General features: G+C 39.3%; 2 protein-coding genes across 2 annotated transcripts; one reads left to right on the plus strand and one right to left on the minus strand.

Annotated features, from left to right (window-relative positions):
• The first annotated feature begins 104 nt into the window (after positions 1-104).
• LOC107560024 (NUAK family SNF1-like kinase 1) lies at positions 105-25949 on the plus strand. The gene is made up of 8 exons (XM_016244083.1): positions 105-152; positions 7728-8835; positions 15744-15864; positions 18520-18671; positions 19857-19922; positions 20263-20382; positions 21510-21642; positions 21776-25949. The coding sequence occupies exons 2-8, from the start codon at positions 8623-8625 to the stop codon at positions 22813-22815; spliced, it is 1845 nt and encodes a 614-aa protein (XP_016099569.1). The 5' UTR covers positions 105-152; positions 7728-8622; the 3' UTR covers positions 22816-25949.
• Positions 1281-4838, minus strand: depdc7b (DEP domain containing 7, paralog b). Its single transcript, XM_016244084.1, has 9 exons — positions 4682-4838; positions 4152-4593; positions 3930-4057; positions 2732-2924; positions 2417-2655; positions 2187-2329; positions 1988-2113; positions 1813-1888; positions 1281-1596 (listed from the first exon to the last, which is right to left on the minus strand). Exons 1-9 carry the CDS (start codon positions 4806-4808, stop codon positions 1364-1366), a joined length of 1707 nt encoding a protein of 568 aa, XP_016099570.1. The 5' UTR covers positions 4809-4838; the 3' UTR covers positions 1281-1363.
• Positions 25950-25965: the final 16 nt, after the last annotated feature.

Consider the following 25965-nt stretch of genomic DNA (forward strand, 5'->3'; position numbering starts at 1 on the left):
GAGCCAATCAGAGTTTGAAACGCGTAAGGAATGGACGGAGCCACAGCGGCTTCTGGAGACGCATCAGCATTAAAGGCGCACGACGCGACAAAAGCACAAAGAATGCTCCCTGAAGGAGTTATTCGCCATTAAACAAGAAGAAAAGCAAAAAGGTGATGTTTGTAATTGCTCTCAGACATTTAACAAATGTAATAAAGTTAAAAATGCTTACGACATAAATATAAGTACCTCAGTACAAAACAAAATACATCACAAATAATATATAGGCTACTACAAGTAACAAAAAAAAACTCAATTTCTGTCTTAACATCTGACATGTTGCTTTATTTCAAGTTTTAACACGGTTTTGGTGAATAATATGAATATATAACAACTCATTTCTGTGTAACATTCCCACTTCTATACGAGTATTTTTAGTATTATTTATGAAGCAATGTACTTGTAGGCCTATCCCTCTAAGGTAGTGGAATAACAAATTTATGCTATTCAAATACACATACTACATTCTTAGTTGACACTTTAATGTGTTTATTTTTTATTTATTTGGATACAAACATTCAAAAAAGGACCAGTACATGTACAGGACAAAGTGAACTTACACTTCAAGTAGGTTTAATGTGCTTAGTCTAGACGGTCTAGACCCAAAATACTGCATGAAGATGTCTGGATGGCCCTTATAAAACTGCGCCAGGAGTCGTTTCTTCTCTTTCAGGGAGTATATGGTGTTTTCGTCAATGCTTTTCAAGAGAGAGTACAGCTCATTTTTAGTCGAGTCCTTTATGGTCTCTGTGTACATGTCTCTTGGCACTCGCTGACAAAACGGGGTATCTAACATATTCAGAGAAAACAAATACTTCAAATCACTTGTCAAATTAAAATTATGAAAGTTAAATGGTCACACAATAATATATAAATATACATGACTAAAATTACTAACTGTAATTATTATTTTTATATATATATACACATACATACACACACACATAAATATAAGTACCTCAGTACAAAACAAAATACATCACAAATAATATATAGGCTACTACAAGTAACAAAAAAAAACTCAATTTCTGTCTTAACATCTGACATGTTGCTTTATTTCAAGTTTTAACACGGTTTTGGTGAATAATATGAATATATAACAACTCATTTCTGTGTAACATTCCCACTTCTATACGAGTATTTTTAGTATTATTTATGAAGCAATGTACTTGTAGGCCTATCCCTCTAAGGTAGTGGAATAACAAATTTATGCTATTCAAATACACATACTACATTCTTAGTTGACACTTTAATGTGTTTATTTTTATTTATTTGGATACAAACATTCAAAAAAGGACCAGTACATGTACAGGACAAAGTGAACTTACACTTCAAGTAGGTTTAATGTGCTTAGTCTAGATGGTCTAGACCCAAAATACTGCATGAAGATGTCTGGATGGCCCTTATAAAACTGCGCCAGGAGTCGTTTCTTCTCTTTCAGGGAGTATATGGTGTTTTCGTCAATGCTTTTCAAGAGAGAGTACAGCTCATTTTTAGTCGAGTCCTTTATGGTCTCTGTGTACATGTCTCTTGGCACTCGCTGACAAAACGGGGTATCTAACATATTCAGAGAAAACAAATACTTCAAATCACTTGTCAAATTAAAATTATGAAAGTTAAATGGTCACACAATAATATATAAATATACATGACTAAAATTACTAACTGTAATTATTATTTTTATATATATACACATACATACACACACATACACACTAAAACTGAAAACGTAAAAGCTAATTTAATGCTAAAATAACACTGTAAATATCATACCAGTTTTGGAAGGATCTCGGTGTTTCACAATGTCATCCAGTTTCTCACTGACCAGTTTGTGAAGAGAACCTGGAATCTAATAAAAGCAAGTATGATGCAAAACAGCCACAATTAATTATTTCTGTATTACATCATTATTGACCAGTGCTGTCTTAATTCATTAAATAAAAGAAACCTTGAAGATCTCCTGGTGGTTGTCGAGCATGAAGAGCATCAGCAGGTCTGTCTTTTCTTTCATCAGACTCTTGCTCTGGATGATGGCTCTGGTGAATGTCTTCTTCACAACCATTCGATTTTCAATCTGAAAATCCAAAACAAGTGTAAATAGTTGACAAATGTATGAATAGCACATCACATGCATTATGACTCCTTACTTCTTTGTGCAGCCGGACGTTTGCAGCATCTGCAGCTGTGGCCATAAACTCCAGCAGCCTGCGCAGTTCCTCACGTGCAGACGCAGACAGCAGCTTCAGCGTCAGCTGCAGGACTTCCAACGCTCGTTCAAACTTCCCATTCACTAGATATACAGGTAAACAGAGGAAAAATTGCCACAAAGCATAGTTGTTTATTGGAAAGAATGAATCATTTGAGGAGCGTTATTCACTCAGGAGTTCCATGATCTCAGTGTAGACGTCTGCTATGCTGTCACAGAGGAGAGGCTTGTGCTCCATGTGTCCGTAGTGTTTGTCCAGCACATGGAACAGCAGTAGTTTACATTCATCCATCCCCTGGCCATCCTCTTCCTCACAGGAGAACTTGGGCAACTCTCTGCTCACCTCCACCACAAGCTGATCCGGAAGGAAATCCAGCAGGTCTATGGCTGCCGACAGCCAAACATCAGCTCTGGGTGGAGGAAAGCGAATTAGGTCTATCTGAGCCTCATGGTTTGATTTCTTGAGTTTAAACGAAGATGTCTCACTGTGATTCTTTGAAGGCCTTGAGAACCTCTCGTTCGAGGTAGTTGCTGGTGTAGAGAAGGTCAGGCTCACTATTACTGCCACAAGAGGGGGGTGAAACAATCTTTGCGCAGTTCAGCACTCCCTCCAGCATGGGGAGATCTATCAGCCGAGACAGCTTCCGTACGGTCTGCTCGTGCCACACCACTCTGACCACTGAAGGATAGTTCATAATAATATTGTAAAAGTTGCACCTAATGGTCTACTGATGTTAAATATATACATACATATATATATATATATATATATATATACACACACACCACATGTCTATAATATAGTAGGCATAAAAGCATTTAAATATTTGTAACTATTATTATTTTATTCTCTTTAAAGGGGTCACATGATGCGATTTAAATTTTTCCTTTCTTTTTGAAGTGTTACAAGCTCTTGGTGCATAAAGAAGATCTGTAAAGTTGCAAAGACTAAAGTCTCAAATCCAAAGAGATATTCTTTATAAAAGTTAAGAGTCAGCCACACCTACCTAAAACGGCTCGTTCTAACACGCCCCCACATGTCTACGTCACGATGTGGGAAGATTTGCATAACGCCGCCCAAATGTTCACACAAAGAAAGGCGGCGTAACTTTTATTCTCGCTGTAGTATTGTCGTTGCCGCCGCCGCCGCCATATTGTGGAGACGCTGTTTCGTTGTGAAAGCGAAACTTTGTTTGGTCTTCCAAAAGAGGACACGACTAGAAATCAGTGGTTAAGTTGTATTTACAACACTGTTCCAGAACAGTTCAACCCAAATATTCAGATGTGTGCAGCACATTTTATGGAGGACTGTTTCCTGATCCTGGGAGAGTAGACTACAATGCCAGCTGTTCTGACTGAAAAGTACGTTTTCACTTTTAAAGGATTTGCCACTGATGATTCAAACGTGAGTTTTGAGCAGTGTAGAGTAGCGCTTGTTGTACATTAACATTTCATTACACCAAATAATGTTCTTTTTAGCAACATCATATGACCCCTTTAAGAAAAAAATAAGGTTACACTATGAATAATAATTATGAGATGGATAGATAAGAAATAAAAGTTACAATATAAAGTTTATTTACATCATTCACTGAATTAAATATGCAACATGAAAAATAGTTGGTACATTACAAACACAGCCTTTGTACCTCAAACAGAAGCAGAATCTGAACAAAGCTCTTACCAGATGGAGGAAGACATTCAGTGGGAGGAGAACCGACAAGTCCGGTCAAGTCCAGCTTCTCCATGAGACGATCCAGCACGTGGTCTGGTTTCACAGGTGTACTATGAGAGAATAACAGGATGTCCTGCCTAAAAAGGTCAATAACTCAAATCATTAGAATTCAAATTTAGAATAAAATCATTGAATGCTACACCATAAAACATCTACAGTGATCTGAAACACCTGCATGGTGTGACGTTCATCAAACTCTCTTCACTGGGAGGGAAAAGCGCCATTTCCAATACATCCAGGCATGGATCCTCCATCTTTAGGAATCTGTAGAGACTGCTGCTGCTGTCCTGGAAGCCTGCTGGTTTACTGGTCTTCCCCAAAACTTTGGTTCCCACCACCTCAAACACCTTACAGTCCAACAGCACCTGGCACAGCCTCGACACCATGGCTCTGGAGACCTGGGCATCTCCAAGAACCTTATTCTGGGTCAGATAATCCTGGATAACATCCACTGCATCGGAGCCCAGAAAGCAGTTATCGTGAGATCTCAGATGCTGCCTGCGTTTCTTGACCTTCACTTGGGCTTGTAGAGCAGCAATGACGTGGCTCCAGACTTCTTTCTTTTCAACCTTGTGGGTTTGTACATCTTGAGTTCTGTTGATCAATCTGTGATCTGAACAAACACACAAAAAAGTATTTTACTGTGCTCTTAATTGCTTCAAATGAAAACACATGACCTTAAACCATAAAACAGATGTTACCAAGAGGTGTGTTGTGGGGACTGTAGAATTTCCCCACAATATTTAATACAGCAACTTTATCTTGAACTGAAGCCATGTATTCGTTTCCTCGCTGCAGATGTGGCTCACACTCATCAAGCGTTCTCATTAATCAACAGCAGCTCATTAGCGACCTCTGCATGATTGGCTAACAGTGAACAAGTGAAAATTTGTGCAAAATAACAATACCCAGATGCAACACTAGAGAGCAGCAAAGCATCTTTACATAATTGGCTGCATTTGGAACAGCGTATTATCATACTGTCTACTATATCTGCAGTGTACAGTTTAAATATTGTGCACATTATGCAGATTAGTTGGGATTAAATTTATCTAGCAAATTTATCTAGATTTACTAAATGTGACATAATGTGCAGTATACAATTTAAGCATACTATAGTAGGTTCTGTATGCCTCAATGCAATCCCGTCCACTGTGCAATGATAATAATTGCATTGAATGTAATATCAACCATTATTAATCATTTCTTTTTCCTTTTTTTTCATTATTTGATTGGCTGCTATGATTAAATAAATTTTTACACAAAAGTAGACTTAAAAAATGGAAAATAATTGTTTTATGATAAAATAATGTTTTAACGGTCATGTGACACATGTGACCCATGATCAAACGCTGGTGATATACCATTCTGTTATCTGCGTTTCTCTGGTCACCTCAATCACTTTCTCTCTCACACACACACCCCACGTCTTTCTTTGTCCTTTGTGGTTCCTGCTGTTTTTAATTTGTTAAGTGTAGGGAATGTTTCTGTGCAGAACTTGAAATAGTTGTGGCAAAAACTCTGCCAGATGCCTGAGGGGCTGAAAATACCTGAATGAAACATCTTAAAACAAATCTTTGTTTGATGTCTAGGAGAAAAATTAAACGCAATGTAAGGATCAAGGAAATGCTAGCATATAAATAATTCAGCAGTCCTTTTGTTTGAAATCTTTTTTACATAATTTTTTTTCAGTACTGTCAATCACACAATACAGGTTAGAGAGGGAATCTAGTAGAATTTTTATCAAATACATTCTATACATTATGAGAATTATTTTGCTTTTAAATGGGCTGACATAAAAACAAAAGCTTGAATTTAAAACATTCAAAGAATCAGAATTGTTGATTCAAACATTTGGATGATCTGAATTTGTTTGCAATATATTAAGACACATGATGCTCTTGGCACTGCTGAGCTGAATAACTGTGACCTACACATGCATTTCCACCGCTAGGGGGCAGTTTGTCTCTCATGATACCTGATTCCAGGGTGCATCTGAGGCCAAGTTTCATCTGAGATGCAAATCTTGGAGCAACACACATGCACACAGTTACTGCTGGAGTCTGAAATCCGCTGCCCGACCGCTCACCACAACACAGGACCGTCCAGATTCCCAGTGCTCTCCAGATCAAATAAAGACAAACGGCTCAGTCTGGAGTCTGTTTGACTCAAACTTCCCCTCCACCAATCGGTGGCTAAATTACACCATGCAGGATCCAAACAGAAGCAAACAAAAGAAAACAAAGCTGATTGGCCGAGGCAGAATGTGCAGGGTGAGGTTTCAGGCATGTCTGACTGCGTCTGAGCTGCAGGCGATGCATTCTGCAGTCAGGAGAACAACTCAACTGCATCAGGAATATTTAATCTGTACATCTCAGTTTGGTTATTTCAGGTCAGCTAAACTTGGTCAAAGTTTACTGGATTATTTATGAGGGCCATAACCCAAGACATGTGGCAACATTTGGCTCATGAACAAAGCTGGAGGCATCTTTGCCGCTTTAAATCATTAAATACAATAGACCTTTGCTTTTGGACCTTTGAATGTTTATTCAAATGAATCTGACTTCATGCTGAACAAATGAGCAAAACAGTTCTTATGCAAATTAATTTGCATCAGAGCTCAAGTGCTCCATGCATGTTGATTCAGTTTTATATAAAAAGGCAAGAACTCCCAAAAAATCAATAAATAAGTAAATAAATACATAATGCTGAGAAATAAAAATGTGAAAAATACAGAGGAATAAAGTGGCAAAAATTAAAAATTATAGTTTTTATTTATTTAAAATAAATAAATACAGGTTTTGCTTGACTTAAAGTGATTGGAAATTATTTTATTAGAAATAAAACGGTAAAATTAAAAAACAAAATCTTAAAATATTTTGCTTTTGATTATTTAAATAAATGTTTATTTTAAAATGAATTAAGGACTGGCTTAACTTAAAGTAAATGGGGCATTAACTGGACATGAATTATAATAAAAAAAAATAAAGAATTAATAAAAGGGGGAGCACCCCCCCCCCCCAATAATTAAATGAATAAAATAATTTAAAAAAAAAATGCTGAGAAATAAAAATGCAGAGTTATAAAGAGGCAAAAATCCAAATGAAAATAAATGTGTGTATAGTTTTTATCTAAATAAATAGTTATTTTAAAATAAATACAGGCTTTTCTTGACTTAATAAAAGAGATTGGAAAACATTTTATTAGAAATAAAACAGTAAAAATAAAGAAGAAATCTATATATTGTAATTATTTAAATACATTTTTATTTTAAAATAAATTACTGGCTTAACTTAAAGTAAATAGGGCATTAACTGGGCATTAATTATAATAAAGAAAATAAAGAATAGGTAAATTAAAGTTAACATGTGTATGGAATTTATCTTTTTGTAACTTTTTATCATTTTATTTTTCATTAAAAAGAAGGAAAAAATTGCATGTATAGTATTTTATGTTTCTATCAGAATTAATGCCCCAGTATTAATTATACAGTATTAACCTGTATTATTATATAAATATAATATAAAAATAATTTATAAATATAATAAATACGAAAGTGTTACTAGCTATCTAATGTGCATTTTAATTCAAATACATTTCAACTATTAAAATATTTGTATTTAATATTAATATATCTATATATATAGTTTATCTATTCTATATTCTGTATGATATTCTCTGCATAAAGTCTCAGTATAGTGGGTATTAATATAAAAATGACACTTTACCTTTCTGTTTTCCCTCTAGTAAAGCAGAATCAGAGAATCAGCAAAAATCAGTCACAGAGAGAGAGTCTGAAACACACACATACACACACTGTGACTCCGCCCCCTTCGTCTTTATTCAGTGCTTCTCAGCCTGAAGGACAGAGAGAAAGAATCACAGACCAGGACACCAGGAGGAGAGACGGGCCGAACACACCGAATCATGGCCACAGCAGACACGAGACCGCAGCACATCCTTCCGTCCGATCCCCGCGCACCGAGCCTCATATCACGGATCACCGGCACCAGAACCGAGCTGACTGACACCACGGCGGATCCGCGGCCAGAATGAGGGTGATTTACGTCCAGAACGCCGGCGTGGTCGCTGCTTTCTCACCTGAGATTTTCTGCGGTAGATTGAAACAAAGGAATAACGGAGAAATCATGATCGAACGCGCCACGGGAAAGAGAACACGTCATAACGGAGTAGGCTACGTCATAATGGTATAGAACGCGTCATAATAGAATAGTGCACAATAGATACATTGTCGTTCTAATTGTGAATGATACATTGTAGCAGTTTATAAGTGCCATAAAACCACATGGCACGTGTTCATTAGTTTCTTTTTAATAATATGCCTTTTTAGTCCGTTCATAGCCCTGTTTTATCGTTCATAATTAGACTGGGATTATTATTTTCCTTTCGATAGCCTACCATAGCCGGTTATAGGTAGAATAGATAGACACCTCATTAAAATATGAGTCATTATTGACAATCATAAATTACTTTATATGTTAACATAATAAACCTTTGCATTGTTTTTTATTTATGTATATGCTAATTAGCTATATTAATTAGGTCTTATATTAATAATATTTCAAAGCATTTAGTCAAGACATTTAAACATAGAGGGAGGTGTAAAATATCATCCTCCCACATGATGGAGACACAAAGACCAGGTGACCCGCCGGGCCCTTCAGTGGTGGCGGAGGTCCCTGAGGGCCCCGGTGAGGTCAAACGCAGCAGCTCTGGTGTGAAGAAACATCATCACAAACACAACCTCAAGCATCGCTACGAGCTGCTGGGGACCCTGGGGAGAGGAACGTACGGCAAAGTCAAGAAGGCCATCGAGCGCCATTCTGGAAGAGAGGTGAGAGCTTCAAGCATCTGATAAATAAATCAATCTAATGTAGTGGTTATACATCTGAACTGCTATCCAGAAGGTTGCAGGTTCAATTCCCGCATTAACCTCTAGCTGAAACATACTGTGGTGGTACATAGTAATATCAGATGGAAATGCCATGATACATTGATATATATACCAGTGATTGAACTTTTGAATCAAAGAATCATTTGATAAATGAACATAGAACTGGCCTGGATCTTGGGCCGGCTGTAGTTTGTTGTTTAGGGTGTCAGCTCTGCTATAAAATCTGTTGTTGTGTTTGGCTCATTTCGGTCCATCTCATAGGAATTCCACCCCACGCGTGTGCGCCGCATGCGTTCGCTTGTGCAAGAGCAGATGTTTTAAATCGCATGTAAAGTTGCTCTAAAAGCCCCCAATGAAACGCATCACTCTTCAACCAATTGACCGTTTCTGTTGCAGTTGGGTTCAAAGGTCACTGCTGACCACTCGCCGTAAATAATAATGCGACTAGTGCCAAATGTGTTAGAGAACTTGAGTTCTGAAACCTCGGGTCGCTAATGAACTCTGACTTAGATGCTAAGTTCTGCTGTGGGGATTTAGGTCAGGCAGGGCTTTAGTGTTCGTTTGTTCATTAATCAAACATACCGCATTCGTTCGGCACGCTTTGGCACGTGGCTATGGTTGTTGTTTAACGCTGTCCTCTAAATGGCTCAGTCACCACAGAACCTAGAACAGCTACTAGGAGCAATGAATTCTTTCCATTCTGCTAAAGTTCCACCAAAAATGTAAATTTGGTAATTTACTCATCCTCATGTCCAGTGTTCGAACTATACCGTGGACTTTGGAGGAGCCCACTTGTTTTTTTGTGCTTGCGCGTGCCTCAAAAGGGGGCTTACAATGACTTACAAAGATACATAACAGCTACAAGTGTGTGCACTAATTGCTTTATGCAAGCACTATATAGGATAAATCACTATACAGGATTTACCCTATTATACTTTATCGACACGAATTGATAGGTGAAACAACAAACAGCCACCCACAAATAGTCTATATACAAAGCATCAGGCTTTCTTTGAGTTCACATGAACAATGGCCATAATTCCTCCGTTCAATTAGGCCTAAGGCATCGAGAGTCACGCAGACCTATAACAACCCAGCCACAACACATAATTGTGAATAACATGCCTTACCTTAACACAGAATCGACCACAGAGTCCAACATTTATATTTTTTCTACGAATCTTTGAGTTAACGTACTAAACATGAGTGGAATTTGCACCGCAGCGCCCCCACACCTTGATGCTCATGACAAGAATAGCATGTATAGTTATCTTTATTGAAGTGAATTAGGTTTAAATCGCGGTCATGCATGAATTAATTATATTTTTGCAATTTTACACATAATCCACGATGATCACATTACACAAAACTGAAATTGCACATCAAAATAACACATTGTCAATATTTTTTGAGACCCCCCAAAATTTCACAAATCACGTTTTCAGGGGAGCCCATGTCTTATTAAAGGGAGCCGAGCTCCCCCTAGCTCCCCCGTAGTTCGCACCCTGCTCATGTCAGTCTTAAAAATGTCTCAGTGTTTTTGGTCCATTCTCTGAAAGTCAGTGGTGTCCAACTTTGTTCAAAAATTTGATTGGATGTACAGCTTTTGATGACAAAAGACACAGGAATAAGCTAACTATGAACGACTGTATAGTTAGTTATGTTTTGTTATTAGCATTTAGCTTTGTTTTTTACCTCAAGAATAGATCTGCAACCCATTCTAGCAGTTGAAATGCCCTCTAGTCATGTATATTTCCATGGAAACACTGTTGTTATGGGCTGTAAGTAGATATATAGCCATCTTTTAGTTTAATAATTTACAATCCAGGCTAGTTCACAACACATACAGCCATATAAACACACACACATGTCTAAGTGTATTGGTGGACAGAGTGCCATCAGAGTGTTGGCAGGCTGTTGAAGAAAGTATGAGTGCACGCTAACAGACCTAAAAATAAAACGGCGCACATACTACACAACACATACATGTTTTTTCATTTACCTCAAACTCCGACGCATGATAAAACATAATTTGTCATGCCTGTTTGTGGGCCATAAACAAAGTCACTCAGGGAGACATGCGGTGTTGTTTTTTTGGCATGAGTTTAGTGTGCTTAGCAGGAATTAGTCAGAAAAACTGTTAACCGGCCGGACACGCTGTCTGTAAAGAGTTACAGCACAGATGTATACAAACATACATAAGTATAACAGACGTAGAAACCACTGATAATGAAACATTAGTCATCACAGAGTCTTAAAGGGGTCATATGATGCTTTTTTAAAGATCATTATTTTGTGTATTAGGTGTAACAGAATATGTTGACATGCTTTAATGTTCAAAAAACACATTATTTTTAAAATACTGTACATTATTGTTGGTCCTCTATGCGCCGCCTCTCTCGCAGAAAAATTTAATATTCCTTTGTGTCATTATGTTCAACTCATATCATATTTAGTGTAGTTCCTCTAGGTGATGTCCCTTGCTAAACAAACAAACTGAATAACTTAATAAAGCTTTACTGTTTGTTATCATGTACACAGACAAACAGAATGTTCTGACTGTTGATATAAGCAACAATCCAGAACGGCATATTCTTGACCTCTACCCCTAAGGCACAGATAACCAAAGACATTGCGTAACATATTCTTCTTTATGGCTTTACCAGCCTCAGATTCACCATATTGACCTGAGCAGACAGACAGATAGCATGAGTGTGTGAGCTCTCGCACGTATGAGCTCGGGTTTGCATTGCATTTGTGGGTATCTGAATCAATGTACAAACAAGATCGGATGTCCACATAACGGTCAGCATTCCTTCCACAGTGTGTGATGAATGGGTCACATGTCCGTCTGAGTGTGTGTTTGTCTGTGTGTGAAAAGGTCACTGTAACAGTGCGAAAGCAGACGGACACTTGAAAGGCCATCTTGAGCAGGAAATGAAAACGTTGTGGAGAATTAATATCCTGTATGGGGGCCAAAACAGTCTGATAGATTGTAGTGGCTTTTAAATTCTGATCCAGGGTCAGTTAGACGCTCATATCTGAGTCTCGGTCATCAAAGGTAAACTAAACAGATCTCTTGTTCATAATTTGCTTTCAGATGTTTTCCGAAGGGCGTGGCGACATCTAGTGGCTTCAGCTGGCAGAACAGTTTATTTCATGAGAAGAATTAGCAAATATGCTATCAGATGCATTGTTGGTGGTTGCTGGAATGTTATGCAGTGTTTTTGTGTGGTGTTAGAATGTTGGATGATTGGTTGGTGGTTGCTAGGATGTTTGGAATGGTTGCTAGTGCTTTTGGGGTAATTGCTAGTTGGGTTTCAAAGAGGTGTATATTTCTGTAAACTTTCCAAAAATTCTGGAAATTTGCCAGAAATGTTCCGCCCCTTTGCAACCTAAATTGCCAGGTGGTTGTTAGGGTTTTGGGTGGTTGCTAGGTCATTACTAAGGTGGTTGTTAGGGTTTTGGGTGGTTGATAACTGGTTGCTAGTCTGTTTGTTAGGGTTTTGGGTGGTTGCTAGGTCATTACTAAGGTGGTTGTTAGGGTTTTGGGTGGTTGCTAGGTCATTACTAAGGTGGTTGTTAGGGTTTTGGGTGGTTGATAACTGGTTGCTAGTCTGTTTGGGTGGTTGCTAGGTCATTACTAAGGCGGTTGTTAGGGTTTTGGGGTGGTTGCTAGGGCATTCAGGGTGGTTGCTAGGGCGCTAGGGTTGCTGGGTTGTTACTAGTGTGGTTGTCAGGGTTTTGGGTGGGTGCTAGGGTGTTTGGGTGGTTGCTAGGTCATTACTAAGGTGGTTGTTAGGGTTTTGGGTGGTTGATAACTGGTTGCTAGTCTGTTTGGGTGGTTGCTAGGTCATTACTAAGGCGGTTGTTAGGGTTTTGGGGTGGTTGCTAGGGCATTCAGGGTGGTTGCTAGGGCGCTAGGGTTGCTGGGTTGTTACTAGTGTGGTTGTCAGGGTTTTGGGGTAGTTGCTAGGGCATTCAGCATAATTGCAAAGTGTTTGAGGTGATTGTTAGAATGTTAGGGTGGCAGGGGTGATTGCTAGATAATAGCTAGGGTATTTGAGGTGGTTGCTAGGTATTTACCTGGGTGGTTGTTAGGGTTTTGGGTGGTTGTTAAGTGGTTGCTAGGGTATTCACGCTGATTGCTATGTGGTTGCTAGGGTGTTAGGGTTGCTGGGTGGTTACTAGGGTGATTGCTAAGGTTTTGGGGGGATGATAGCATGTTTGTAGTAAATTGTTTTTTAAGTTGTTGATAAGTGGTTGCTAGGCTATTTACGTTGATTGCTATGTGGATTCAAGGATATTCACGGAAAATGGCTAGTTTTGTGTTAAGGCATTTTGGGGTGGTTGCTAGGGCATTCAGGGTGATTGCTTGGGCATTTGAGGTTGTTGCTAGGAGGTTGCTATCAGTTTGGATGGTTGCTAGGTGGTTACTAGGGTTTTGGGAGGTTGCTAGGGAATTCAGCATAATTGCAAAGGTGTTTGAGGTGGTTGCTAGGATGTAAGGGATGATTGCTAGATGGTAGGTAGGGTATTTGGGGTGGTTGCTAGGTATTTAGTTGGGTGGTTGTTTGGATTACGGGGTGGTTGCTAGGGGATTCAGGGTGATTGTTAGAGCATTTGAGGCGGCTGCTAAGAGGTTGCTAGGGTATTTGGGTGGTTGTTAGGGTGTCCGGAATGGTTGCTATGTTGCCTGAGGAGATTGCTACATGCTAAAAATTTTTTAAATTTTATTTAATTAAAAAGTAGCATACCGCTACACAAGTTTTGAGGTTTCAATCATGTTACATGACAAAGTATAATACTTGTTCAAATCCCTCTCTTTGCAAACACCATTAATGAAATACAAAAACTCGTCTGCACTTTTATTGATGCTGTATTCTGTTCATTTGGCTCGCAGACGGATAAACAAATAAAAAGTTCCGCTGGTCAGAATCCTGTTACTACCTCTGTGGGAACGCTGTGATTTTTTCTCTTCCTGGAGATTATTTTAAACTCTTGCTCCTGCTGTGTTTGAACAAACTGCAGCATTAGTATTCCTGCTGTCTCCAGCGGACCTGGTGGGAGGTGAATACCTTCAGCTGCACATAACTTCATGAGCTCATGGAAAACACTCGCTGATGGCTTTCCAATAAAGTGCTGGGTTTGCCCATTCTTCTTTTAGAGAACTGGTCCTGGTTTCTGGATTTGTTTATGTCTTTTTATTCCACATAATCAGTTTTGAAGCATTCCGCTAGGGCTTTCCTTTTATGGATATAGTCAGTGATTTACCTTCAGCTCCTCAGAAACATGTGGTTTTGGTTTCTCCAAGAAACACGGTAGTCCGCCTGCTCGCTCACCATTAATGAGAAGACACGGGCTGTTCTGAGAATGGAGGAGTGGATAGACATGTTATAGGGACCGTCATTGTGGGTATGACATCACAAAACAAAAGGAATTGACAAAGGGCTTCCTCTTTTCCATCTAAGCTTTGTCATCAGCTCACTCATTGTTCCAGTTGTTCTTTAAATGGACGTGTAGCACACGCCTGGGAGTGTGCGATAGGACAGAAATAGACAGGAAATCACTACCCAGATATAATTTCCTCTTTCCTCCCCATGACATCACAGCCAACAGGGCATCTCCTCTTTGCCCACATCACATTTCCTCCAGTTCTAGAATGTTCGTTCTAAAGTTCTAAAACTCCAGAGGAACTGAGTGTGGAACATCATGGCCTTTATTTTTTTTAACATTTTATTTGATTTATTTTTAAACAATACAAAAGGGTATTGTTCAATTATTTCCATGAATTTTATTAATGTGAGTGATGAAAACTTTTTTTCTCAGAATTGGATGATATAAACTCGCAATTACGAATTATAAAGTTAGAATTGCATGATATAAAGTCACGGTTGTGCTATATATTCAGAATTGCGAGATATAAACTTGCAATTCTTAGAAATTAAGTTAAAAATGAAAAAGAGGTAATTGTTACTTTATCTCACAATTCTGAAATTTTTCTCGCAATTGCAAGTTTACGTCACAATTCTGACATTTTTTTTCTTGCAATTGTGAGTTTATATTTCAAAATTCTGCCTTTTTTCTTGTATATCTGATATTTTTCTCGCAATTGCAAGTTCATATCCAGTCAATTATGATTTTGTAACTCATAATTGCGAGTATATCTCTCAAAATTCTGGGGAAAAAAGAATTACGATGTCAAAATTACATCATGTAACCTGCAATGGCGAAAAAAGTCAGAATTGCAGCGTAAACTCACAATTGCAAGGAAAAATGTATTATAATTAATTCATAATATTAATTATATTATAATTAAATAAATGCAATTATTATTTTTTTATTCAGTGGCTGAAATGGGGTTCCATACATATTGGAGCCTGTTCAGGTCATGTGATCATATAGAGACATCAGTGCAGTGTCCTCAGGGCCCACAGAGCCGAATAAACACATGAGAGAGCTTTCATTCCGCTTCCAAACCCTGCACCCTCATTCCCCCCCCCCCCAAAAAAAACATCAGGAAAATTACACCGCACAAGGCTGAAAATATGCTCAGCCGTGATGTGTGTTTATGGGATAATTCTGTGTGCGTGTGTGTGATAGGATGATTACACCTCTCTGTCTGAAGAATCTACTCAGGTGTTTTTCTGACATTCAGAAATAGAATGTTTTTATCAGAGCCATGGCTAAGTGGTTAGCTATCGGTGTTTTTCTGGCAATGCGAGTTCTAAGCTAACTTGAGTTGTTTCCTGTCAAAAAAGTGGCATGAAGTTACTAAGATAATCATACCATTTTTATTATCTTTTGACACAGGAAAGATTGAAACTTAATCTCTCTCTTCTCTTCAGGTTGCCATCAAGTCTATCAGGAAGGAGAAGATTAAAGATGAACAGGATATGGTTCACATTCGACGAGAAATTGAGATCATGTCATCCCTTCGCCACCCACATATCATCTCTATATATGAAGGTATCTATCTATCTATCTATCTATCTATCTATCTATCTATCTATCTATCTATCTATCCATATATCCATATTTTCAAACTCGGCAATAAATAAAACATACAATTCTAGTGAATAATTAATCATCTTTCATTAATTATTAATAGAGTTATGTTGTGAAAGACAGTAAAAGCTTTATGTTTTATTCATGAAATAATATTCAAATTAAACTGGATCAGCCACAATGTAAATGTGACTTTCCCCACTCCTGACCAGCATGTGTTTCAATGGTTAAGATCTCCAGTGAAACTCTATGTTGATGATTTCTAAAGACATTTTTGCTGCCGTCTGGTTTCTTCTGCTGAATCTGTGCCACGGTGGGCCTGGCGAGCTCTCGGCACGCTGAATCGACTTTTTTCGACTCAAAGTCCGTCTGGGTTTATAGGGCAGTTTATTTTTAAAGAGTTGCCGTGTTCATTTTTGTTCTGTGTTGTAGTTGGCCCGACTCAAAGAGGGGAGAACACCTCTTTAAATGAGTCTCTGGAGTTACCAGCTCTTAATGAGTCTTTGGAGACTCTCTTTTTTCCCTTCTCGTGTCTGGCTTTGTCTTTCATTGCTCCAGTGTCAGAGTGTCTTTCTCTTTTAATTTTGTGTGGTTTTAAATTATGTTTATGGGTTTGGGCTGGTCGTGGACATTTTCAGATAGAGGAATGAATGTGAATTGCTTGCGTAGCAGTTTAGCTGCGTGAACTTTCCCAGAGGAGCATTTTTATTACTCAAAGTTAGCTCTCTGATTGCTCACAATATTTAGAGTCACAAGTATCAAAAGTTTCTCAACTGTTTGTCTTAAAATTCCACACAAATGAGACAATTGTTGACATGTGCTAAAAAAATAAAGCTATAAAATTGGATGAGAAATCTTCAAGCTCATATTGAGATCTCAGTTTGAGACATTTGAGGACTTTTTTTCAGGAGAAACATCTGAGAAGCAGGACACTTGGGCAAAGTCTCCTTTTAGTTGCATTTGAGCTCATCGTGATCTATGAGAAACAATTGAGATGATCTCATTTGGGATTTTCCTTTCCTACAGGCTGCATATTGATTTTATGGTCGAATTTATGGCTGAGCTCCGATATTTAGCATTACTGTGAGAAGAATAATTTACTCTCTTTGACACAGTAAATCTGTGTTATGTTAACTCTGTTACCCCTCCCTCTTTAAACTGTATTTGCACAATCCCAGAAGGCCTTGCGCTTGCATTCCCTGCTGTTCTGTGGAAAGCGATGGCGGACAGGAGAGACTCTGTAAAAAGATGAGGACCGATTCTGGACGTGTGACAGGAGCCGGCGGCAGCGCCAAATGCTTGGGTGGGGTGATGCGTATGAGGATTTTTGGGGTTTTGCAGAAACAGCCACTTTCTCCTGCGTCAGACTGTAATTTGCTGTGTTTGTTCCTCTGGATTTTTTGGCTTCTCCCGGTCGTTAACGGATTCTGCTGTGACCCGCTGAACTTTCTGGACTGGCCATTACAAAACAAAGTGTTTTCATTTTTATGCATCCAGTAGTTTTGTACTTGTACTTTTTCATTGTCGGTTGCATTCTGAAGAAACAAGGCGCCACCGTACATGTTTATTTTTGACTAGATGCCTCCCTGTAGAAGCCTTGGTCTGTGTAAACTAGACATGGGTCACGTTATCCAATTGGTCAATTACTGAGGTCTACAACTTTATCTAGATTTTTTCTTAAAGGGGTCATATGATGTTGCTAAAAATATATTTTTTTGTGTATTTGGTGTAATGAAATGTGTTTATGTGGTTTAAAGTTACAAAAAACACATTGTTTCCACATACTGTACATTATTGTTTCTCCTCTATGCCCCGCCTTTCTGAAACGCGTAGATTTTATCTTCACAACATGGCGGCGGAGGTGGCAGCAACAATAAAGTTACACCGTCTTTCTTTGCGTGAACATTTGGGCGGCGTTATGCAAATCTTCCCACATCGTGACGTAGATATGTGGGGGGCGTGTTTGAACGAGGCGTTTTAAGAGGGTGTGGACGAGTCTTAACTTTTATAAAAGAATATCTATTTGGGTTTGAGACTTTATTCTGTGCAACTTTAGGGATCTTATCTATTCACAAACAGCTTGTAACACTCCAAAGAGAAAGGAAAATCTGAAATCGCATCATATGACCCCTTTAACTTCTATATAGATAAGGGGTGGGCAAACTTGGCCCTTCCAGGTCACTTCCCTTCAGAGTTTAGCTCGAACTCTAATCAAACACACCTGAACCAGCTAATCATTGTCTTCAAGACTACTAGAAAGCTACAGGCAGGTGAGTTTTATCAGGGTTGGATCAAATCTCTGCAGGAAAGTGGCCTGGAAGGGCCAAGTTTGCCCATTACTGATATAGATACTTACTGTACTTTCACCTACTTGTGGAATTGCTTAATAGGAAGTAAAGGATAAAAGTACTGGACAATATAACAGCTTTATTGTGAATTGTATTGCTCAAAAACTCAAAACTGAAATAAAACTAGCATTTTTATACTGATTCCAATCTGGTATACAAATCATTAAATAAACATTTTGAACAAACATATATGTATGAAACATTATGAATAAACATACAAATTATAAATCAACTGATCAGATTTTCATGATATTGTTTTATTCTGTAGTGTTTGAAAATAAGGACAAGATAGTGATCGTCATGGAATACGCCAGTAAAGGTGAACTCTATGAATACATCAGCGAACGCAGACGCCTGACTGAGAGAGAAACCCGACACTTCTTCAGGCAGATCGTCTCTGCTGTGCACTACTGCCACAAGGTATGCACCATTCTTATCTCTCTCCTTTCTCTTTCTCAATCCCATTCTCTTCTCAGAGAGAGCCTCGTGTTTCATTAGGGTTTCCCGCAGAGCTGCAAATGCAGTTATTCGATGAAATCAGGCCATGCAGTGCGAGTCTATTATCTTTGGCTCTTGTCAGATTGGGAGGAATCTTGGAACAGACAACTGATGTGAAACAGCTTTGCATCATGGGTCACACATTTCAACGTTTAGCAGAACTGTCGATGGAGTAATAAAGCACCCATTTGTAAATTTCCTTGAAGTCTTGTGCCTGTGTAAAAGGGCTTTCCAGTTTCTTACTATTGTACTGTTTTCAAGTCTTTTCAAGAGTTTCAAACTCTAATTCAGGATAACTGGGACATTTTTCCCAGTCATCTCAATGGCAAAAACTGTCCCAATTAGCTTGAATTCACTCTATATTTATAATTGACATGTCTTTTGTTTTGTCCACCATTTTTGGTAGGATTTACTGTCTCTGAGCTTGTTGCAATGCATTATGGGATTGCATTCCCATACCTCCGTGCCTTATTGAACAACATCAAAATGCTGTCTAATTAGGCAGATGACTAGGTTTTGAAACATAGCCAGAGTTTCAGATAAGACAGTCCCATTTCCCCATGATGCACTGCTTGGAATCAATCATGGTCCCTGTGGGCCTGCACTGGGTGGGTTGGTTTGCAGCTGAAGATGACATGATGTCATATCTCAGGGCAGAGGAGCTTCCAGACACTAGAGGGGAGGGTGATGAGTCATCATCGCCATGGGCAACCACAATGCGGGGGGGGATTTTTGGGTGGGGTCGGCCAGACGACATAAGAAAGCAGCCTGTTAAACTGTTGATTTATAGTCCCATCTGCTAAACGCTGTGCATGCTGAACACATGCATCTTTCATGGTCATCAGACATCTGTAACGAACCCTCTCAGATCCTAAACCCCTTGTGGCTGGGTTTCCGGGCATGCTGTAACCCGAATGCTGTTTGTTACTTTAAAGGAAAAAAGAGAACTAACTGCGCAATCATGTTCCAATCAAAAACTGGTGTCTGAACAGAACTGGAATTACAGAGAGTGTTTGTGGAACAGATGTCAGTGGTTAATAATGATTCTGTTGGCTATGACAGTAATACCTCAGTTCTCTGAAGTGCATTCGGACTCTTTCTTTACAGAATGGTGTTGTTCACCGGGACCTGAAACTGGAAAATGTGCTACTGGATGAAAACTGTAACATAAAGGTGAGAATGCTTCTGAAACTGTGGCTACGTCCTAGTTCACATCCTATATAGTGTACAACATTAGGATAAGTGCGTCCCACAAAATAGTACATGGAAAAGATTCTGTACTGATTCCAATAGATTTTCTCCACCTCAGTAGTATTTAAATGCAAGTATTTTACTTAAAAATTAAGAAAAGGTGGGCTTCATTCATGAAATATGAGCAGAACGAGCAGGACATTGGAAAAATCACTCCTTCTAAAAACAAATACATACTCAGGAAAAGTTAACCAGGAAAATAAACTTTTTGTTTCACATTATTCCTCTAAACCAAACACTGACGTATCTGTCGTTCCTTCAGATTGCTGATTTTGGTCTGTCCAACCTGTATCATAAAGACAAGCTCCTCCAGACCTTCTGTGGTAGTCCACTGTACGCATCCCCAGAGATCGTCAATGGCAGACCGTACTGTGGTCCAGAGGTAAGGCATGCTCAGATAAAGAAGGCTCTATAAGCTGCTCTTTATGTTGAACTTCTTTCCAGGGTCATAAAAACATGCTGGAATGGTTTACTACAGGCCTACATGACGTGATGCACAGACATAAACCCTTGAGGTTTGCATCATCGTAAATGAAACACCCCACAGTTTCATTATGCTGGTGTGTGAAATCCACTGTGAGCGGCTGTGATTTATCAGAGACAGTCTGTGTGGTTAGTGAAGTTTTATTCTGCTCTTTGATGGGATTATCCTTCTACAGACCACTAGGAACAGGCAAAAACACGCCTTGTGCTTCCCTAACTGAACATGGGGAGCAGCTGGAGTTTCTTTCTCCAAGTATCTCTGTTTATACATGTGAAACCTCTTTCAGAGTTGAAAGGTTCTTTAGAGCTTTACATGTGCCTCTCTTGTGGTGTATAGCTCAGGGCGTTTCAAAATAGAAGTAGTTTAGTGTGCCTTATTGACTTTAGTGTGCCATAATTTGCTGCAGTTTTCCTCAAGGGTACAGAAAGCACTACAATGTAGAGGATGTAATCAAAATGGTCAAACCCTTTTGAGAAAAAGCCAAACCTTGCAACCAATGAAAACAATGAAAGTCTCCATTTCATCTCACCCTGGCGGCCGCCTTGAGCAAAACAATTACTTTGGTCTATAAGTGATTTCCTGTGAACTGACAACTCATGAACCTGGAAAAACCATCCAGCCTGCTGTGGAGATCATGAGATTTTTGGCCTACATACCTTGCCCTTTCAACCCACCCTTCACAGGACTTACATAACTGACTGCTTAAGGTGGTATGTTGTGTAATAGAACGTCTCAGAATAGACTGATTGCATATAGAGTTGAAGCTGAAAAACAGCCTGAAACCAACAAGAGAGGGAGACTGTACCCTCTGAGGCCGTTTCTGCTTGCTGGAGACTCCAAAAAGTCATGCCATCAATAGATTGTTGCATAAAAGCACAGCCAGCACTAAACATCCCAGTCTGGTCATGTGATTTCTATCCCCCCTCCATATGACAGGATATCTTAAGTGTCATTGATTTAACAGGTAGCAGTAACTCAATGTTCTTTTAGAGTCAGCTGACATCAATGCCATCCATGATTTGCAGGTGGACAGCTGGGCTCTGGGGGTGTTGCTGTATTCGCTGGTCTATGGTAGCATGCCATTCGATGGAGGGGACCACAAAAATCTAATTCGACAAATCAGCAGTGGAGAATATCGAGAACCATCCCAGTCATCAGGTACTGGTCTTGCACAAACTCTTTTAGACAAAGTTCAGAATGCCTTTTGTATATAAAAATGTGTACTGGTATATGCAGGCAAAATTGTCTCTTGATCATGATAAACAAAAAGCTTGTTTGGTCTTTTGTTTAGATGCTCGTGGTCTTATTCGCTGGATGCTGATGGTCAACCCTGAGCGGCGAGCCACGGTGGAAGACATTGCCAATCACTGGTGGGTAAACTGGGGTTGGAAGACCAGTGTGTGTGACTGTGAATCACAAAGGGATGCTGGCTCGCCCATGCTGGCTCGTCTCATTGACTGGCAGAACCGGACCGAACCTCGACCCACTAAAGCCATCCGGTCTGAGCCATTCCTGCTTGTCCGTCAACGGCCCAAAAAGTCCAAGAAAGAAAATGATGTCAGTGTGTCCCACTGTAATGGAGAGGACAGCCTGGGCCTCAAGAGACCAAAGGGCATCCTGAAGACAAGGTCCTCTGAAGAGCAACTCTCTCCAAGTCTGGAAGAAATAGAATCCAGTTTGGGAACCCCAGAGAAAGAATCTGGGCCTGAAGGTGAAGAGGGCGAGGAGGAGCAGGGGCTAACAGGCAACTCTCCTACCAAGGCGGTCTCTATCCTTACGAAGAAGGGAATCCTAAAAAACAACCAACAACGGGAATCTGGGTACTATTCTTCCCCAGAGCGCAGCGAGTCCTCTGACCTGCTAGGTGGCAATATTACACCTCTCGCCGCCAGCTCACCACCAAAGCGAGCGGTTGGTAGAAAGGGGATCTTGAAGCACAACGGGAAGTATTCTACATACAGCAGCGCTCCTCCTTTGAGTGTCCTTGGGGAACCAGCACCTGGCGATTCCGGTTTATCCCGCAGTCAGAGTCGCCCATCTAGTATTGTAAGGGAGGATAGCGACACCATCACCAACAGTTCCTTCAGCGGCACTGACTGGCCCCCACCCAGAGCCCGCCCCAACATCAGAAGCTGTGCGTCTGCAGAAAACCTTCTCCAGCTGGCCAACTTTAAAGGTCTCCAGGCAGCTCCTCCCCTACATAGTGGGAAATTCAGCCGACGAACGCAGGGCTCTCCGGGGGATAACAGCAGCTTCTCTCTACTAGGAGATCTTGATGATATGACTCAGGTGTACCAACAAGCTCTGGACATCAGCAACAACCTGTCATAGGGATGGGGGCCAGTAGAGAGGGGCCTAGAAAGAAAGAAGGTGGAGCAAGTGGAAGGTGTTTGTTTGGCATGTTGTTGACGACCAGTGCAAAACTGGGATTCTATGAATGTGAGTCCTTTTTCAATAGGATGATATTGGAGGTTGTACACAACCAAACCTTAACCTTAACTCCTAACCCTTAACCCTAATCTTACCCTATCCTACTTTACCTTTACCCAACCCAGTCTTGTACACAGTTAAAATTTGTATCAAATACAACTTGGGGAACTACAGCCTAGGGGGATTTAAGGTTTTGAAGTAAGTAACATTTAAGTTGGTACTCTGGGACATTTCTCCCCCTACAGGCAAGAAATACAATTAAATGTTTACATATTAAGTATAAGGTGAGTTAGTATCACAGTAAGGCATCATGTAACGGCAGCCTTGATGAAACAAAAATAAGAGCCAACTTGAGTTTATCAAGCACCTTAAAACTCTCACAGAGCACATCGTCGTTTGTGATTTTTACTTCCAAAAAAGAACCAGGGTCTTGCTCCAAATGAACTGTTGTTGTGTATTATTTATTAATATTTTTTGTAGATTTAGTGATACAAAACTGGTGTGGTCTGGCAGTACTGGAAGAATAAGAAACTGAAATCTCTCGTTGTCCTTGTTTGGAACTGACATATATAATTGTTATTTTACTTTCTTGGTTATTGTGCTATGTCATTTAAACTGCATATGTAACGATCAAACTCGTATTGATCCTATGAGTCGAATCATACCTATGGAATTATAGAAGTGCCTCTTTGTTTGTTTGTTTAAACTTTTTTAATTCATATTAAATTATGTATGTCATTTCCTTAAGGTGGAGAGAGATGCCAGAGGAAGCTGTCATCAGATGAACAGCGTTTTATTATTTTTATTTTATTATTTTATTTTAGAGTTTGTATTGAATGCTTAGAAGAGCCCCAGGAACTCTGAGCACAAAGCCTACCCTACAGAGATTTCAAGGTTAAGTTTGCCCCACTACTGACGAGAGGCCAGTGCTTTACAGTGCATTGTTCAAGAAGAAGTATAGTCAGTCCATGATCACCTTGAAAGGAAGTTTATTTTCAGAAACCACTGGGTAATTCAAGGTTCCAGCATGCTGGATTGGTTGTTTTTGATTGAGTCCTGACAGGAACATGTGTGTGTGCACCATGTGTTTCTCTGGAATGGTACTCTTGTGGTTTTTTGATTGGGTTAGGTGACTGTTAAGAGTTCTGGACACCTTCACCTTAACAAAGTTTAACTCAAGGTAGAAATGTCAGACACAATCTCAGCTCCAAAGAATGTTCAGGCAGAGACAAGCTTGTTTGACTGTAGGAACATTGTCTCTCCTGGTGTTTATCTGTTGATGCTTAGGGATTATAATTCCTCAGCTCTAAGAATAGGTTCTCTGTTGAACTTTGATGTCCAAAACACTCCCGTTAGAGCTAAAAAAAAAAAGCAGTGTTTCAAAGCAGTGATGAAGCAGCAAATTCCAAAGGCTCTTTAGAGGCATGTTTGGACTAGATCTTAACACCATGACCCAGAGAGCTTCCCTGTGTTGTAGGTTTAATGGGACAGAAGCTTTATTGTTTCAGAATCTTTAGTCCTTTGTTTGTTGTCTACCTGCAGAATTTCAAGTGCAATTTTAGTTTTAAGGCTGATGTCTAAATGTTTTTAAAAGGTAAGTGTGAAGTAGCTGTAGTAGAAGGAGAGGTTTTAACAAGGTGTTTATGTTCATGAAAGTATTTATGGATGGAGGACACTTTTCCAGTAAGAGGGACACATTGAATTATTCACTGGAAAGGATGACGTAGCTTTTTATTTTGCTGCGTGTGAAGAAAGACTAGAGTAAGTGTAGAAATAGTGAGATGAAGAAAGTAGATGAAAGGATAAGGGAAGTATTTTGTACCAAAGAAGGCACTTATGGTAGAAATGTCAGAGATTCTAAGTTAGCTAATTGGCTATTAGCATTAATAAAAAAAATTTTTGCACCAAACATTTCAACAGAAACTGATCATGGGAGGTATTTTGTTCAAAGGAGGTCCTGGGTAGATATTATAGACACACCTAATGTGTATCGTATCATACTGCATTTCTGTATTGCATTGTATTGTCAACTGGATTCAGTGATCAAATTATACTATGTTAGTATTTTTATGTTATTGCGCTTCTGTTTTTGATTCTCCAAAATATTATTATTGATTTACCTTACAGAAGAACGTTGTGTGTATAATCAACGATCTCTCATGCTCTCTACAGGTTTTCAAGTGCAGACATTCAGTGCTAATGCTAATGTCTAGCATTCGCATAAACAGTCTATCAGTCACAACTACTGCATTTTCATCAGGGTCATTTGTGTCAGAAATGTCAAAAGCCGCCTCACAGATCTGACCCAATATTTGGTGTCACGATATTCACTATCAACCTTATTTGTCTTAATACTTTAGGACGAAGTTGAGCATCCACCCAAATGTGCCATCGCTAACCATAGTGCCATCGCAAGTGAGATTAACAGAGGCGGCCATTGCGAATCAAAATCAAACTTGCTTTCAGTCAAACTGGAAATACCTGGTGCATATTAGCCAGAATCAGCATAGAGGAAAACTTGACTGGATATTGTTTATTGACAGTACTGAAATGGTAGTATTATTATGTTATTTATGCATTATTTTATTCTAATTAATTACTTTTGTTGGTCAATGCCATAATCTTTTTTGGGGGTTTGGTATCAGTTTGAGAAACAAAGACTGCTAAGGTATTTTTCGTTCAGTGCCTTTGCTATCTTTTATGATTTTTGTTGAAGTTTTTGATAATAAAATTATTACAATTGCATTTTTATACTCTATTTATTGGTGGTGAAGCCATTTCATTTAATAGCAGTCATACAAATGTGCATGTGTGAGCGTGTGTCTAGACACAAACAAACACTGCAAGACAACTGGAAGAGCAAAATAACAGAGAGATGGTGCATTGCGGTCGTGTGGTTGTGTTGTAAAGCTTTGGTTGTGTATTCAGCTGCTTTGGTTGTTGTTAAGTGGATATATCTCGCTAACCAGCAGTGTTTTGTACCACAAAACAAAATCTGTGTAAAACCAACTCAATAAACGAATCATTTCAAAGGAGGTGATATCTGTGTCT

Source organism: Sinocyclocheilus grahami, unplaced genomic scaffold (assembly GCF_001515645.1).
Source record: "Sinocyclocheilus grahami isolate Dianchi unplaced genomic scaffold, SAMN03320097.WGS_v1.1 scaffold707.1, whole genome shotgun sequence".
In the NCBI taxonomy this organism is placed as follows: Eukaryota; Metazoa; Chordata; class Actinopteri; order Cypriniformes; family Cyprinidae; genus Sinocyclocheilus; species Sinocyclocheilus grahami.